Source organism: Heterodontus francisci, chromosome 1 (assembly GCF_036365525.1).
Source record: "Heterodontus francisci isolate sHetFra1 chromosome 1, sHetFra1.hap1, whole genome shotgun sequence".
Classification (NCBI taxonomy): domain Eukaryota; kingdom Metazoa; phylum Chordata; class Chondrichthyes; order Heterodontiformes; family Heterodontidae; genus Heterodontus; species Heterodontus francisci.
In genome coordinates, this window is record NC_090371.1 from 95,061,710 (window position 1) to 95,078,586 (window position 16,877).

The 16,877-nt window shown below is 43.7% G+C and overlaps 1 protein-coding gene across 1 annotated transcript in view; it reads left to right on the forward strand.

Moving 5' to 3' along the window:
• Window positions 1-424: 424 nt before the first annotated feature.
• The window catches only part of ndufs4 (NADH:ubiquinone oxidoreductase subunit S4), a 206,574-nt gene continuing 190,121 nt past the window's right edge, over window positions 425-16,877 (forward strand). Inside the window, exon 1 of the mRNA XM_068032808.1 lies at window positions 425-534. Within this exon, the coding sequence (XP_067888909.1) occupies window positions 455-534 (80 nt within the window). The 5' untranslated portion in view covers window positions 425-454. The remainder of the gene's footprint in view (window positions 535-16,877) is intronic.

A 16,877-nucleotide genomic window follows, 5' to 3' on the forward strand; every position in this document is an offset into this window, starting at 1 on the left:
GGTGGAGACTGTCCCAACAGTACAGCTTCCACCTTCTCCAGTACTGATGCCAGTGCCTCACGAGTCAAAACCCATTTCTCCCACACCAATCTTTCAGCCATATGTTTAACTCTCTGATCTTATTTACCCTATGCCAATTCGTTCATGACTCAGGTAATAATCCAGAGATTATTATCTTTGAGGTTCTGTTCCTAGCACCTGGTTCATAGCTCTACAGGTCACATTTCAGGGGCACACACTCTGCTAAGGTAAATAGGCCCTTCCCATCCACTTCATCAGCTAAGTTATGTGCTAGACACATTTTTTTCTACAGTAAGATACTGTTACTCGCATTGGAACAAAAAAGCAACGCAGTCGTCAGATTGGCAGGATTTCGAGATACGGTCGCGCTCGAGAGAGGTTGGCGTGACGGGACATTAGGAACCTCAGCGCTTGCCATAGAGCCGATTCCAAGATGGCGGCTTCAATGTCAGCGCTTCTGAATCCGATTCGTCTCCTGCGAGTTCTTCCTGGACATTTACCGTGTCCGAGCAGGTAACGGCTGTCTCACGCGCCACTTAACACCCATGTCACAGAGCTTTTAGCACCGCGCTTGTTAAAATGAGGTTCGTTGTATAGTTTTATGATGCTGTCATTTTATCTCAGTCCAAAGTTGGATCTGAGGGAGAGGAGTCTTTGTGTAGAAACTGCTGTGGATTAAAAAAAATAATATTCAATGCATTGTTGTCCTTGTTGGTAAATTGACTGGAGGACATCTGCTGTTCCCAGCGACGATTGAAGAATCTCCGCCTCTCTCGGGCACCACGCAGCTGGGAAGACCATGAATAGTTGGAATGTGATTCAGACAATTTGGGGAGGTCAATAACGATGGACTTTACAGTATATTAGCTTGGTTAATGAAAATATGGCACTCATACATAGAGTATTTACAAAGAAAACCTATATCACATTCGCAGTGGGAAAATCTTAAAAATCCATTTCAGACATCCAGAGCTCCTTGGATGATAGAGAGAGAGTGAGATGAAGCAGAAAAAGGGTGTATATAACAGATGTCAGGTGGATAATACCAGGCTGATTATAGAAGGTTCAGCGGGGAATTGAAAAAACAAATGAGAAGCCAAGAGGCAGTACGAGAAGAGACTTGTCGCTAATATTAAGGGGAATCCAAATGTCTTTTATAGGCATATAACTACTAAAAGGATGGGAAAAGGAGGAGTGGGGCTAATTAGGGACCTAAAAGAGGATTGATTCATGAAGACTGAGGTGCTGCCCAAGTCATGGTGAAACAGGAGGTAGTTATGACACTGGATGGGCTAAAAATCGATAGAGGAGGTATTAAAGAAGCTGGCTGTACTTAAAGTTGAAAAATCACCAGGAACGAATGAGATGTATCTAAGGATACTGAGGGACGTAAGGGAACACATAATTAAGGTGCAATACATTGTCAGAGTTGGTGCTTTCAGCTGAAATATTAAACCAAGATAATTTTTTGCCTATTTGAATGGACCTAAAAGATCCCATACCACTATTAAAAGACCAACAAGAAAGTTCTCTGTGTCTTGTCAATATGCAATAGAAACAGATTGATGATATGTGTACCAACAATAACTTGAAACTATACTGTGTCTTTAACATAGAAAATGTGCAAAGATGCTGCTTCTCGGAGGTATAATCAGAAATAAATGTATGCTAACTCAAATAAGGAGCTATCTAGAGGGGTGCCCAAAGAGGTAGGTTTTAAGGAGGGGTTTAAAAGAGGAGAGAGAGAGAGAGCGGGAGAAAAAAGGGCTTATGCAGGGAATTCCAGAACATGTGGTTGAGTCGGCTGAGGCTGAAGGAACAGTCGCTAATGGTGGAGTGAAGAGACAAAACGCACAAAAGGGTTGGCATCAAGGCAGCAGCACATGAGTTGCATGGATAAGATGAGCTCAGTTGGAGCATGAATGGAGATGGGAGAGAAACTGGAGGGAGATGTTGATTTAGGGTTAGGGCCTGAGGGGTAGAGTGATTTTCTGAGCAAGGGGAAGGTGGGTAAGCAGCTGAATGGATGGTCTCAGTCTTAGATATCCATGAGCATCTCACATGTAGTTGGAGGTGAGGATGGAGGGGTGTAAGGAAACACTTAATAGAGAACCAAAAACAAGAAATGCTGGATTCACTCAGCAGGTCTGGCAGCATCTGTGGAAAGAGAAGCAGAGTTAACGTTTCGGGTCAGTGACCCTTCTTCGGAACTTAATAGAGAAATAGTGCTCTCCAGGTTTGTCCTGCAGTAGTGAGTGATTATTACAGAGGAGAGTTTGGCCTAATAGTGCTTGATGTGATCTAGCCAGATTTGGTATTGGATTGCTCATGGGAATGATTGGATTGGAAGAGAGTAAGGGTAAAACAAGGAGACAAGGGCAGAAGAGGTGGTGAAATCAACCATTTTGCAGTGGTTGAGGAAGTATTGTGGTGAATGGAGAACTAAATAGAGAAATAAGATGCTCTGTAAAGACATTAATTTCTTGTTTCAAAAATTCTGAGCCAGTCCAGCAGACTATCTCAATAGTTTTGAAATATGGAGGTGTACCAAACTTGGCAAGTAGTGTTGACACTCCTGGAGGACATTTTATCTGCTTTGGATGTTGGATCAGGACCTGATATTAGAAGTTCTGCCATTTTTCACATCAATCCACCCAAAATAATTTTCTGTGAAAACAAAAGTGGGCTGCGGAGGGGTTTTCCTGGCATTTAATTTCCAAAGATTGCAGTTTTGTACCCAAATTATATGCCTGCAGATGATGTAGAATTTCCTTCATAAGTAATTTAAATAAAACTTTACTGCTTTGGAATAACATGTACCACAAGACAATTTAAATAAAAACTCATAACCTGTAATTTTCCTCAAGCTAACAGATACTAGCTTAGAAATTCTGTTTTTTTTGTGCAGTTAACACAGTCTGGACGGGGAGGAGGAATGCGGGTGGATTCTAGTTCCACTAAGTTTTTGTCCTTTCCTGACCACCTTGATAAATGTTGAAGGAGGGTGTGTGGGGGCTGCTTATCTCTCCCCATGTTGTGATGTCACGCTTGGCAAAAGGGTTGCTGGCATGTCAGGCTGCTTGTAAAATCCTGACAGTTCTGACCAGCATATGGCCAGTAGAAAGTACATCTGCATGACACAGATGTACTTGCTGTATAAGAGTTGTAAGTGGACCTCAAAATGTCGCATCCTGACAGAAGTCAATCTAGGAGAGATTGATTGCCATTGGATGAGTAGCAGAAGAATGCTAGATGAGGCAACAAATAACATTTGAACCACTAGAGAACTTATGCCAGGTACCTTTATAAAGCTCTGGTTAGGCCACAACTAGAATATTGTGTCCACTCTGGTCACCACACTTTGGGAAGAATGTAAAGGTTCTTGAGAGGGTGCAGAGGAGATTTACCAGATTGGTTTCAGGGATGAGGGATTTTAGTTACAAGGTTAGGTTGGGTTTTCCTTGGAGCAAAGGAGATTTGATAGAGGTGTACAACGTTTTGACAGGTTTAGATAAGGTAGACAAAGAAAAGCTGTTTCCATTAGCTGATGGTACAAGGACTAGATGGCACAGATTTAAGGTTTTAGGCAACAGATGCAGGAGGAATATGTGAGGAAGAACTTTTTTTAACGCAGCGAGTGGTGATGACCTGGAACACTCTGCCTAGAACGCTGGTGGATGTGGAAATGAATAATGATTTCAAAAGGAAATTGGATGGGTACTTGAGGGAAATAAGTTTGCAGGGCTACGAGATAGAGCTGGGTAATGTGACTGATTGGATTGCTCTGTAGAGAGCTGGCATGGACTCGATGGGCTGAATGACCTCTTGTGCCATATTGACTGCCAAAGTGCTGCACTTTCAGTGATAGTGAGGTTGTTGGAATTTCTACTTCTATGTGATTAAAAGTTTTCTGCTCTTACCAGCACCTATTTAAAAAAAAATCAATAATTTTGGTGCTTTCTCCACTTGTCAGTGCTATTTTGTATAGTTGCACTATGTGACTTCTCAGCTTTGGAGGTTGGGAACCAGTGAGCTTCATAATTACTGTTTTCAGCACAGGCAGATTGGATCAGCCCCTGAAATTATACCTGGAAGCAAAAAATTTTATTGCATAGAAGGAGACCATTCAGTTCATTGTGCCTGTTGAAGAGTTATAAGTCCAGTAATTATGAAAGTTAACCAGACTTGTTCCCAGGATGGAGGGACTGTCCTATGAAGAGGGATTGGAGAAACTGGGCCTGTATTCTCTCGAGTATCGAAGAATGAGTGGTGATCTCATAGAAACCTACAAAATACTTAAAGGGATGGACAAGGTAGATGCAGGTTAAGATGTTTCCCCTGGTTAGGGAGTGTAGAACCAGGGGACACAATTTCAAAATAAGGGGGAAGACACTTGGGACCGAGATGAGGAGAAATTTCTTTACTCAGGGGGTTGTGAATCTTTGGAATTCTCTACCCCAGATGGCTGTGGAAACTCTGTTGAGTATGTTTAAAGCAGAGATTGACATTTCTAAATACCAATGACAAAGGGATATAAGGATAGTGTGGGGAAAAAGGCATTGAAGTGGATGATCAACCATGGCGGAGCAGGCCCAATGGTCTAAAATACTATAAATTCTATTTTCACTACTTTCTGGTAGAGTATTCCTTTTTGTAACAACCCTACTTGTAGTAATAAATTCTCCTTACCCTCCCCTTTCGGTTTTTGTTAAATTTAGGCCCTGTATTTAACGACTCATTGACATTTAATTTATTAAAACACTTGATAATTGTCAATTCCACCACATAATTTATGATGTTCCTGGCTCTTACCATATAATACTATCAACCTTTCCAGTCTATAACATCACAAAATCTTTTGCTGTGAGTCCTACTACATGTAAGACTTAAAGATTGTACTTATCACCTTGATTTTATAGTTACACAGAAACTCCGTGTCATTAAACACCTTTTATAGTTGCTAACCTCTAGTTAATTCCTCTGTTGCTTTGAGCATTTGGTGGTGATAGAGTGCCTATGCAAACAATTTTAGCTGCTTACTCTATTTCCATATTAGAGTATTGCTGAAAATAGAGACATGTTGTTGAAGTTTTTCGTCTTGCATTCATCAGGACAATTTAAAGAATAACCAATGTAAGGGAAAACAACAACTTATACTGCATGAGAAGAGAGTGCTGATTGGTTGGCAAGTGAGCTCTGATTGGTAGAGGCGTTGCCGTGGCAGATGCACTAGTTTACGGTGACTGACAGTTAACTGCCAAGCTTTGTTTAAAATTTAAACCAGGCAGCTTGACTCTAGTCAAGGCATTGCCCTGTGGAATGAACCAGCGAACGGCTGCCATTTAGAAACTTTTTCCCTTAGCGGAAGGGTCAATAACCAGGGAGCATAGATTTAAGGCAAGGGGCAGGAGGTTTAGAGGGGATTTGAGGGGAAAAAAAATTCACCCAGAGGGTGGTTGGAATCTGGAACGCACTGCCTGAAGAGGTGGTAGAGGCAGGAACCCTCAACATTTTAGAAGTAATTAGATGAGCACTTGAAACGCTGTAGCATACAAGGCTACGGGCCAAGTACTGGAAAATGGGATTAGAATAGTTAGGTGCTTGATGGCCAGTATGGACACGAAGGGTTGAAGGGCCTGTTTCTGTGCTGGATAACTCTATGACTCTCTTTATTTTGTTCAGCTGAAACAGGCACAATGTTTGTACATATTCTTTCTGTTTGCAAAGAACAGGGCCTGTGTATTAATATATGTATCTTCTAGTATGTGTAAATGCGCCACACTGCGAGTCCTACTGACAATCTTAAATTGGTTGTCAGTGTAATTCTTAGCTGTGGATTATTTAGCAAATGTTGTCCAATTGCGGAATCACATCGAATGTTGGACACAGTGATTTGAGTTTTGCAAGCACGGGGTTAGGTGTCATTTTCATGGAACTTGTCATGCAGGCTCCCACCTGCCAAGAATGAGGCATATTAATTTTGTCATATAAACATTGATTTTAAACTTACTGGAGTGAAGAAAGGACTTGTTAAAAAATCACCAGATGCTTGGCCAGAAAAACATTTTTGCATACTAACAGACAGTGCTTGGAGGGACAAATGGGCTATTCCCTGCTCCAGTTTAACCCACAACGGACTTTGAGCACCAGGTATTGTGTGTAAGAAGGGACATTCCGGGGTCGGCTAAAACAAGAGAATCCACAAACCGACGTGGTCAGACCAGCTAGTCACATGACTAATCTGCTTGGCAACCTGGATTTTTCTGAATTGTACAAAGAGAGAAAAGTCTCCTACATCGAACAAAATTTAAGAAGAATACTGGGCCCCAACGAAAAGCAAAATACCTACAATCAAGGACTTTACAGCGAGCTTGAAGAACAAAAACCAAAACCATCTTCAGATACTACCTCAAACTTTTCCACTTTATTTCTTCTGCTCTTCTCTGTCTCTATTTGCATGTGTGTATTGCGTATGCATGCTAGTGTGGGCACGTCGTGTATCCGTAGGTGTTAACCGAATTAAGTTCAGCTATTTTTCTTTAAATCTAAGAAAACCTGTTTGGCTAGTTTCTTTACCTTATAATTGGAAGTTAGTGAACAAGAATTCACTAAGGGGAAGCTAAAATAAACGGTGTGTTTAAAATAAAACCCTGCAATGGTAAGACCAGGTGAAGGCCGAGAGGGAACCCTAGACCCCTTTCTCACCTGGTTGTAACAAACCCAACAAAGATGTTTGCGAGAGCTGGGCCTAGAGGGGATCCCATGGCATCACCACCTATTTGGGCATACATGGTGTCGTTAAAACTGAACTCAACTGCGCGAGTTGCCGAGTTCATAAGTTCAATGTCTTTGATGGAATCACACCTGATCTCCTACCTCTTGCATAATTCCCATATGTAGCTGATATGTTTGCTATATTTGAATCCGCAGCTGCATACAATAATTTCCTTACATGTCTTAATGGGTTCCATCCTGTGCTCAAATTCACCTTTGAAATGGAGCAGTCAAATGAGCTCCTTTTCCTTGATGTACTGGTTGAGAAATCTGTTAAGGGGTTCTCTACCATGGTCTACCACAAGCCTACCGTCGCTGGTCAATGCAGGCGTTGGGATTCTTACAATTCCACATGCTATAAGATTGGCCTTATCGGCAACCTCATAAATAGGGCCTGAACCATTTGCTCACCATGCAAGCTTGATGCTGACATAAGGCAAATCAAAGACATCCTGTGTGACAATGGCTACCCTGATCAGATCATTTCTCGCTGTATATAGTGCAAACTTATGAATGGGCCTAAGGGCATCTTTTTCAGTCCTGAAAAGTGCCCAGTCTACCTTAAATTACCCTGGAAGGGTAATGTATCCAAAAATTTGAGCAGCAGGTAAAGCTAGCTGTTTCACGCTGCTACTATGCAGTAGCAACATGTGTGGTGTTCGTCACTAACAGGATGCTGCCGTCAAGCCAAAAAGACGTCCTCCCTATCACACAAATGAGTAATGTGATATATGAATTTCAGTGCTAGTGTGATGCTAGGTATATAGGCCGTATGTCCCAAAGACTGGCGGATCGTATCAAACAACATGTTCCTTCTGCTGTTCGCAACAGGCAAGGTACAGGCCATACCCAACCAGCCCATGCTTGCAAAACTCAAAGCACAGTGTCCAACATTAGATGTGATTCCATGATTAGACAACATTTGCTAAGAATTACACTGACAACCAATTGAAGATTGTCAGTAGGGCTCGCAGTGTGGCGCATTTGTGCATACTGGAAGCTACATACATTAATCCACAAGGCCCTGTTCTTTGCAGACAGACAGAATATGTACAAACATTGCGCCTGTTTCAGCTGAACAAAATAAGTGACAGCCATTTGCTGGTTCATTCCTATGGGCAATGCCTTGACCAATCAGAGTCAAGCTGCCTGGTTTAAATTGGCAGTTAACTGTCAGTCACCGTAAACTGGTGCATCTGCCACGGCAACGCCTCTATCAATCAGAGTTCATTTGCCAACCAATCAGCACTCTTTTCTCATGCAGTATCAGTTGTTTTCCCTTACATTGGTTGTTCGTTCAATTGTCCTGATGAGTGCAAAACGAAAAGCTTTGTCAATGTGCCTTTAATTTCAGCAATACTCAAGTTCTTTTAGTTTAGTTTAGAGATACAGCACTGAAACAGGCCCTTCGGCCCACTGAGTCTGTGCCGACCATCAACCACCCATTTATACTAATCCTACACTAATCCCATATTCCTACCACATCCCCACCTGTTCCTATATTTCCCTACCACCTACCTATACTAGGGGCAATTTATAATGGCCATTTTACGTACCAACCTGCAAGTCTTTTTGGCTGTGGGAGGAAACGGGAGCACCCGGAGAAAACCCACGCAGACACAGGGAGAACTTGCAAACTCCACACAGGCAGTACCCAGAATTGAACCCGGGTCGCTGGAGCTGTGAGGCTGCGGTGCTAACCACTGCGCCACTGTACTACTAAACGACTATTTCCATGTTATTCATTCAAAGGTCTATTTTTGAGAGATGACTTTACTTTATGATTACCATTAATGTATTTGTTTTATCATTTATTTTTGATCCAATGTCCAGGCCTTTTTTTGCCTTCTGAAGTATTTCATGTAATGTTTCTTGTATTTACAATCCGTAATGTATCATCGGCATTATTAAACAATGCAAGGAATGTCAGTTTTCTGTGTCATCCAGGCTGTTCCTTGCAGTGAACTCAACACATGCATCTGTGTGCGCAAGCACTGAATTACAGTGCGCTTGAATGCATCATCTTCTTCTTTGGCCTCATTGTCTCGGGAGACAATGGGTAAGTGCCTGCAGGTGGTCAGTGGTTTGTGGAGCAGCGCCTGGAGTGGCTATAAAGGCCAATACTAGAGTGACGGACTCTTCCACAGGTGCTGCAGATAAAATTGGTTGTCAGGGCTGTTTCGCAGTTGGCGCTCCCCTTGCGCTTCTGTCTTTTTTCCTGCCAACTGCTAAGTCTGTTCAACTCGCCACACAGCCCCGCCTTTATGGCTGCCCGCCAGCTCTGGCGATCGCTGGCAACTGACTCCCACGACTTGTGATCAATGTCACAGGATTTCATGTCGCGTTTGCAGACGTCTTTAAAGCGGAGACATGATGGCCTGTGGGTCTGATAGCAGTGGCGAGCTCGCTGTACAATGTGTCCTTGGGGATCCTGCCATCTTCCATGCGGCTCACATGGCCAAGTCATCGCAAGTGTCGCTGACTCAGTAGGGTGTATATGCTGGGGATGTTGGCCGCCTTGAGGACCTCTGTGTTGGAGATACAGTTCTGCCACCTGATGCCAAGGATTCTCCGGAGGCAGCGAAGATGGAATGAATTGAGACGTCGCTCTTGGCTGACATACATTGTCCAGGCCTCGCTGGCGTCGAGCAAGGTACTGAGGACACAGGCTTAATACACGCGGACTTTTGTATTCCGTGTCAGTGCGCCATTTTCCCACACCCTCTTGGCCAGTCTGGACATAGCAGTGGAAGCCTTTCCCATGCACTTGTTGATGTCTGCATCGAGAGACAGGTTACTGGTGATAGTTGAGCCTAGGTAGGTGAACTCTTGAACCACTTCCAGAGTGTGGTCACCGATATTGATGGATGGAGCATTTCTGATGTCCTGTCCCATGATGTTTGTTTACTTGAGGCCGATGGTTAGGCCAAATTCGTTGCAGGCAGCCGCAAACCTGTCGATGAGATTCTGCAGACACTCTTCAGTGTGAGATGTTAATGCAGCATTGTCAGCAAAGAGAAGTTCCCTGATGAGGACTTTCTGTACTTTGGTCTTCGCTCTTAGACGGGCAAGGTTGAACAACCTGCCACCTGATCTTGCGTGGAGGAAAATTCCTTCTTCTGAAGACTTGAACGCATGTGAGAGCAGCAGTGAGAAGATAATTCCAAACAGTGTCGGTGCGAGAACACAGCCCTGTTTCACGCCACTCAGGATAGGAAAGGGGTCTGATGAGGCGCCGCTATGCTGAATTGTGCCTTTCGTATTGTCATGGAATGAGGTGATGATACTTAGTAGCTTTGGTGGACATCCGATCTTTTCTAGTAGTCTGAAGAGACCACTTCTGCTGACGAGGTCAAAGGCATTGGTGAGATCAATGAAAGCAACGTAGAGGGGCATCTGTTGTACGCGGCATTTCTCCTGTAGCTGACGAAGGTAGAACAGCATGTCAATGGTCGATCTCTCTGCTCGAAAGCCACACTGTGCCTCAGGGTAGACACGCTCGGCCAGCTTCTGGAGCCTGTTTAAAGCGACTCGAGCGAAGACTTTCCCCACTATGCTGAGCAGGGAGATTCCACGGTAGTTGTTGCCGTCACCGCGGTCACCTTTGTTTTTCTAGAGGGTGATGATATTGGCATCGCGCATGTCCTGTGGTACTGCTCCCTTATCCCAGCACAGGCAAAGCAGTTCGTAGAGTGCTGAGAGTATAGCAGGCTTGGCACTCTTGATTATTTCAGGGGTAATGCCGTCCTTCCCAGGGGCTTTTCCACTGGCTAGAGAATCAATGGCATTACTGAGTTCCGATTTGGTTGGCTGTACGTCCAGCTCATCCATGACTGGCAGAGGCTGGGCTGCATTGAGGGCAGTCTCAGTGACAACATTCTCCCTGGAGTACAGTTCTAGGTAGTGCTCAACCCAGTGGTCCATTTGCTTGCATTGGTCAGTGATTGTGTCCCCTGATTTAGATTTGAGGGGGGCGATCTTCTTTATGGTTGGCCCAAAAGCTCTCTTAATGCCATCATACATTCCTCTGATGTTTCCGGTGTCTGAGGCCAGCTGAATATGACTGCATAGGTGTTGCCAGTAGTCATTTGTGCAGAGCTTCTGGCAGTTTTAACTGCTATGGATGTTAACTCGCTTGGGGCTTTCTTGTAGTTCAGCAGTGCAATGCGCTTAGCAGCTATGATAGATTTCAGCTCTTCGAAGTGAGATTGAAACCAGTCTGTATTCCGCTTTATGCGTTTGACATGGGTGGTCATAGCTGACTCATAGATGGCGTCTCTGATGTGGGCCCACTTGGTCTCTGCATTCCCTGTGGGAGTGTTTTGAAGGGCTTTTTCAAGTGAATTAAAAAATTTTTGTAACAGCTGTGGGTAAGAAATTCTGCTCGTGTTGATGCGTGGGTGGCCCTTCTGCTTGGAGTGATGCAGCTTCTTTGGTTTGAGTCTAACCTTGCTGCACACCAGGGAGTGGTCGGTGTCGCAGTCCGCACTTTGGAAGCTGCGTGTGGTTTGAATGCTGTTTAAAGAGGCTCGCCTTGTGACGATGAGGTCCAGCTGGTGCCAACAACGTGATTTTGGGTGCCTCCAAGAAACCTGGTGACAGGGTTTATTGTGAAAGAATGAGTTGGTGGTGCAGAGGTTATGATAGGTACACAACTCAAGAAGTCTCTGTCCATTCTCATTCATCCTTCCAATGCCATAGCGCCCAAGGCAGGAGGGCCATGAGTCATGGTCGGCCCCAACCCTCGCATTAAAGTCCCCCAGCAGGAACAGATGTTCGGTATTGGGGATGCTACTAATTATATTATGGAGTTCGTCGTAGAACTGGTCTTTAGCTTCAGGTGGGGAGCAGATTGTTGGAGCAGAGATGCTGAGTAGGTGTACTAGACCAGAGGCAGTGAGCAGTCGGATGGACAGTATGCGTTCTGAGCCGTTTGAAGGTGGCTCTATCATGCTGAGCAAAGAGTTTCTGCTGGCGAAGCCCACTCCATGTTGTCTTGGTTCTTCAGGATCCCTACCCTGCCAGTAGAAGGTGTAGTCTTGCCCTCTTCGAGATCCGCTCGCAGGGAGGCGTGTCTCCTGAAGCGCTGCAATGTCCACATTGAGTCTACTGAGCTCGTTGTTAATGATGGCGGTCTTCCGAGAATCGTTGATTTGTGTAAGGTCTTCCGATAGGCCAGGGCACATAGTTCTGACGTTCCAGCTTGCAAAACGAAGGGCTGGTACTTTCTTTCCTTTTTTGGTCGTGCTGTTTGGTACGGTGTTGCTGTCCGCTTTTCGCGCAATGACCCTGAGCTCCAAGCACCCATTGAAGCAGGTGGACTGTGGCGGGACAGAACCTTATTGACCGGGGGCTGCCCGGTTTGAGGCGGGCGGTAGCTGTCCTGTGAGGTGCGATGACCTCTCCCACCGACAAAGGCAACCCATGGCGCCCAATCTCTACGCCAATTGAGCTGGACTTATAACCCGTAACTGCTGCGTTCCGTGTTGTTTCGGTCGCTGTGAGGCGACTATGGAGTGACCTTTCCATGGCACATGCCTGGGCGAATGTATGGAGGTTGTGAGTTGCCCAAGCGTCAAAACCCCCCTCTCGGCCTTTATGGTGGGGTCCAAAGGAGTGCAGAGCACGACGTTTGGCACTGGTATGGCTGCAGGAACTGCCGGAAACATGCCAAAGGTGACACATGACCGCCTACGGGGTTCTGCTCTGGATTTTCTGTTAGGGTTTACTCCCTTAGCCTTGGACTCTCCTGAGACGCCCACAAGGCAGTGGGGTTGTTAGGGCCCCTGCTCAGGCATAGGTGGGAGGAGGGGGAGCTGGGAAGGGGGCTGCAGGGGGGTAGGGGGGGTGTGCAGGGGAAGGGGGTGCGGGGGGAAGATGGTGCGAGGGGGGAGCTGGGAAGCTGGTGTAGGTAATAAAACATTTCATCAGTTCCCACCATCCCAGAAGACCTCGCTGTGCCTGGTGTGTTGGTTGCTGCTGTGTTTAACAGGATTCCTCATAAGGATTACTAATGGAGATGACAAAGGGGAATGGTTCATAACCCAGCACAAAACCACTGCCGCACATCAATTGTCATCAGCCTGGGAGAATGTAACCAGTGGAGTCCCGCAGGGCCTGTTTTGCAACCTGTTTCATATCTTCATAAAAACTTTGCAGCTAGGAGTCACAGTTTGAATGCATAACTGTGTGCTAAGGAGAATATGGAATCGTGCTGCAGGACCCACACGACGCCATAAGTGATACCTGTGTCAAATCAGTATCTACACTGTTACAAGGTCATTAATGAAAATTTGTTGACATACTTGACTACCAAACAGTTAAATAAACATCGTCAATGACTACAAGTCACCAAGTTCTCTTTGAGATCATTCAGTTCTAACTCAAATTTAACAAACTAAATACTAAATTTCAATAGAAATCATCCTGATATTTCAAGTCTCTCCTCTTAACTAGAGTTTTTGTTCCTAGCATCATGCTGGTGAATCTGCTCTGTATAATCTCGAACAGGAACAGCCTGGATGACACAGAAAACTGACATTCCTTGCATTGTTTAATAATGCCAATGATACATTACGGATCGTAAATACAAGAAGCATTACATGAAATACTTCAGTTAGCAAAAAAAGTAAACAAATTTTGTTTGATAACTCTCTCCTCTGAAATGCCTTGTGATATTTTACTATGTTAAAGGCATTGTATAAATGCAAGCCCCTATTGTTTTTGGGTTATTCTATCCAAAATAAAGTTTTCAAAACTTTATTGCAGCCACTATGACTTGATATCAGTGTTGCGCATGAGTTCAACTGGAGTTCGCAGTATTTCATGAGTTTAAATAAACTGAATAGGTAAGATTTACGAAGAGTGGGTGCTTCAAATCACAGTGAAATTGTCCATCATTAATGCAGTGGGACACAAACAGTACAAGTGCATCACATTTTATGCTACCCCCTTCATATTAGTTTGTATATTTCAGCTGGTAATCTGTTTCTTTGAGTGTACCAAGTGGTGTGAAGTTACCTCCAGGATGTGCTCTCTTATCACTTAGCCTTTATATCAAGTATTGTATAACTGTACTCCGATGTTTTAATGTTAGGAGAGACCTGACACTCTTGCCTGCTCTCCTGTAATGTTAAACTGGTGAGCGGAGTTCTATGCGTGCATATTTGCACGCAGGTGGTGATCTTTGTTGCTTGACAGTGTATGCACAGCCAGCAGCTTAACTGTTCCAACAATCCAATCTTATTGGTACAAGCTTTGTATTTCCAGACTTTTGAAAATGAATTTAAATATGCATTTCAAGAGCAAATGGCTAAGGATGGGGTGTTGCATACGATTGTGCAGCGAACTGTTTATTATAGACTGTATATTTTTAACCAAGATTACAAGCAGCCTGAGCCTGGACCTCAGTTTATTATAAGTTGAATGTTTTGGATAAAGCAAACCACAGATTATGATAACCCATAGCTCTCTTGGCTATCAATGGGAAATAAATGGTCGGGGAGCATTCCATAAAAGGAATCTTCCTGTAGTATGCTGCACAGATATGATATTTGTTTGGAATTTAAATATTTTTGTCTATTTGTTTTGCAGTACTTCAGGAAGCTTTTGTAAGATAACTTGCACTTATCTACTCACAGTAATTCTAGGCATAATTTCACGCTAATTAGTTGCATTTTCAGTACGCTGTACACAGTCTCGGGTGCTGGGAAATGTGGGTTATAGTAAAAAGAAATTATTGAGCATTGAATTCTTGAGTAACAGGTGACAGCACAGTGTTATGTTATGTACTTTGATAGATTCTCTGTTCAAACATTATTGTAGCATCTTCTTAAATAATTAGTAATCCAGGCAAACATACAAACAACCAAAGCAGAAGCATTTTGTACTGTAGCACATCTGAGTCCACTGGAGTTTTGTACATAGGGACAAAATCATGAATAAGTTTATGCTTTAGGACTCAGTAATCCGTGTTAAATGGCAATTTATTGCTCATAACAAATAACAGATTAAAGGTTTGAATCACAGCTGTGCTCAACATTTTGTATTAAGTGCAGTTGCTGACATTTGTGAATATTGGCTTGAAAAATGTGGGAATAAATCTGTCAACTTCTGAGTTTTCAATGATTTGTAATACCAGCATAGCAATTCACTACGAAGAGTGTTTTACGTTTTATTTCTTAACTACAGATAGGCACTTTGTCGACAATATAGCATGTTTATCGCTAGCATTCCGTTAAAGTAAGGCAATTGAAAGGTTTCTTAACTTTATAGGACAAGGTATTGCTTAAGCACAGTGCACTCATAACTTAGATTATGGCATCCTACCATGATGGTTCTCTCTCTAACCTTGCATTTAATGATATTTTTGCTTTTGGTGGAAAATAAACTGTACTGGTAAAAGAAAAACCCTACTATGTTGTCAGTCTTTCTTATCTGTATTTTAACAGTACTGCTTCCCTAAACTTTCCTCTTTCTCCTTTTTAAGCTTCAAGTATGCCATCACATAATTTCTTCCTGTCCCTGTATCCTCACTATGTGAAATCAAGGCTTATTTCACATTCTTTCTCTGAACTTTAAAAACTGGAATACCTTACCACCTCAGTTTTTACTCCTTTCTCCAATTTTCAAGCTTGCTGTCACCTAATCTCTGTTGTCTAATTTATCTAGTCTTCTATTTTAATCTTTTCAACCTTGGTCTTCTGCATCATGAGCTTTAGCGCTTCAAAGTTCTTATTTTAAAAAGGACAATATCCAATTCCTAATCTCCAAAGATTGGAATTACCAACCAATGTGTCGACTTGGCTTTTTTGCTGCATTTTACATTATTTTTTGGGATTTTGTAAATCACTGCCCCTATAAAATCTCCTATTCTTGCAAATGTATGTGTGGCTTCAAGTTAAAGAATGATGAGTGCATGGGGAAGGGAGGATATAGGAGTTGAGCAGATAGTTTCAAAGTTATTGATTTGAGTGAGGGGGTGGTAGGAAGTAGAGGAGATAGGTGAAGAGGTAAGGTATGTGATGTGGGAGTGGGGGGCTGAAGAGCAATGTGAGTTTTTGGGGAAAGGGGAAGAGAGCTGTTGAGAGCCATATTTTCTCTGCAACTAGTGCCCCAGTTGCAGTCTGCAGCTGTTGATGGCTTCTTTCCTTACCACACCATGTCATGCCACCCATTATCTTCCATATGCAAGAAGTGAAAAAAGTAAAGCAGAAGAGGTGAGGTAGAGAGAGAAAAGCAGCAACAAATGAGCAGGTGAGAGAGAGAGAATTAGCAACAAAGAAGTCAAAGGAGTAGGCTTTAAGGAGTACTTAAAGGAGAAGAGCGAGATAGAGAGGTGGAGAGGTTTAGGGAGGGAATTCCAGAGCTGAAAGCATAGGCAGCTGATGGCATGGCCTTTAATGGTGGAACACTTAAAATCGGGGATGCTCAAGAGGTTGGAATTAGAGGAGCACAGATATCTTGGATGGTTGTAGGAATGGAAGAAAGGTGAGGCCAAGAATTTGAAAACAAAGATGAGAATTTTAAAGTCAAGGTGCTGTTTAACCAGGAACCAGTGTAGGTCAGCGAGCACAAGGTTGATGGGTGAATGGCATTTGGTGTGAGTTAGGACATGGGCAGCAGAGTTTTAGGTGACCTCAAGCTTACAGAGGGTAGAATGTGGGACCAGGAGTGCGTTAGAATAGTCAAGTCTGGTGGTAGCAAAGGCATGGATGAGAGTTTCAGCAGCAGAAGAGCTGAGGCGGGGCGGTGTAAGGCAATGTTACGGAGGTGGAAATGGGCTGTCTTCGTCACTCTGTGGATATGTGGTAGAAAGCTCATCTCGGGGTCAAATATGACACCGAGTCTGGTTCAGCCTGAGACAGTTGCCAGGAAGAGGGTTTGGAATTGGTGGCGAGGGAGCAGAGTTTGTGGCACGGTCCAAAAACAATGGCTTTGGTCTTCCAAATGTTTAATTGAAGGAAATTTCTGCATGTCCAGTACTGGATGTCGCATAAGCAGTCTGACAATTTAGAGACAGTGGAGGGGTTGAGAGAGGTGGTGGTGAGGTAGAGCTGGGTGTCATCAACGTACATGTGAAA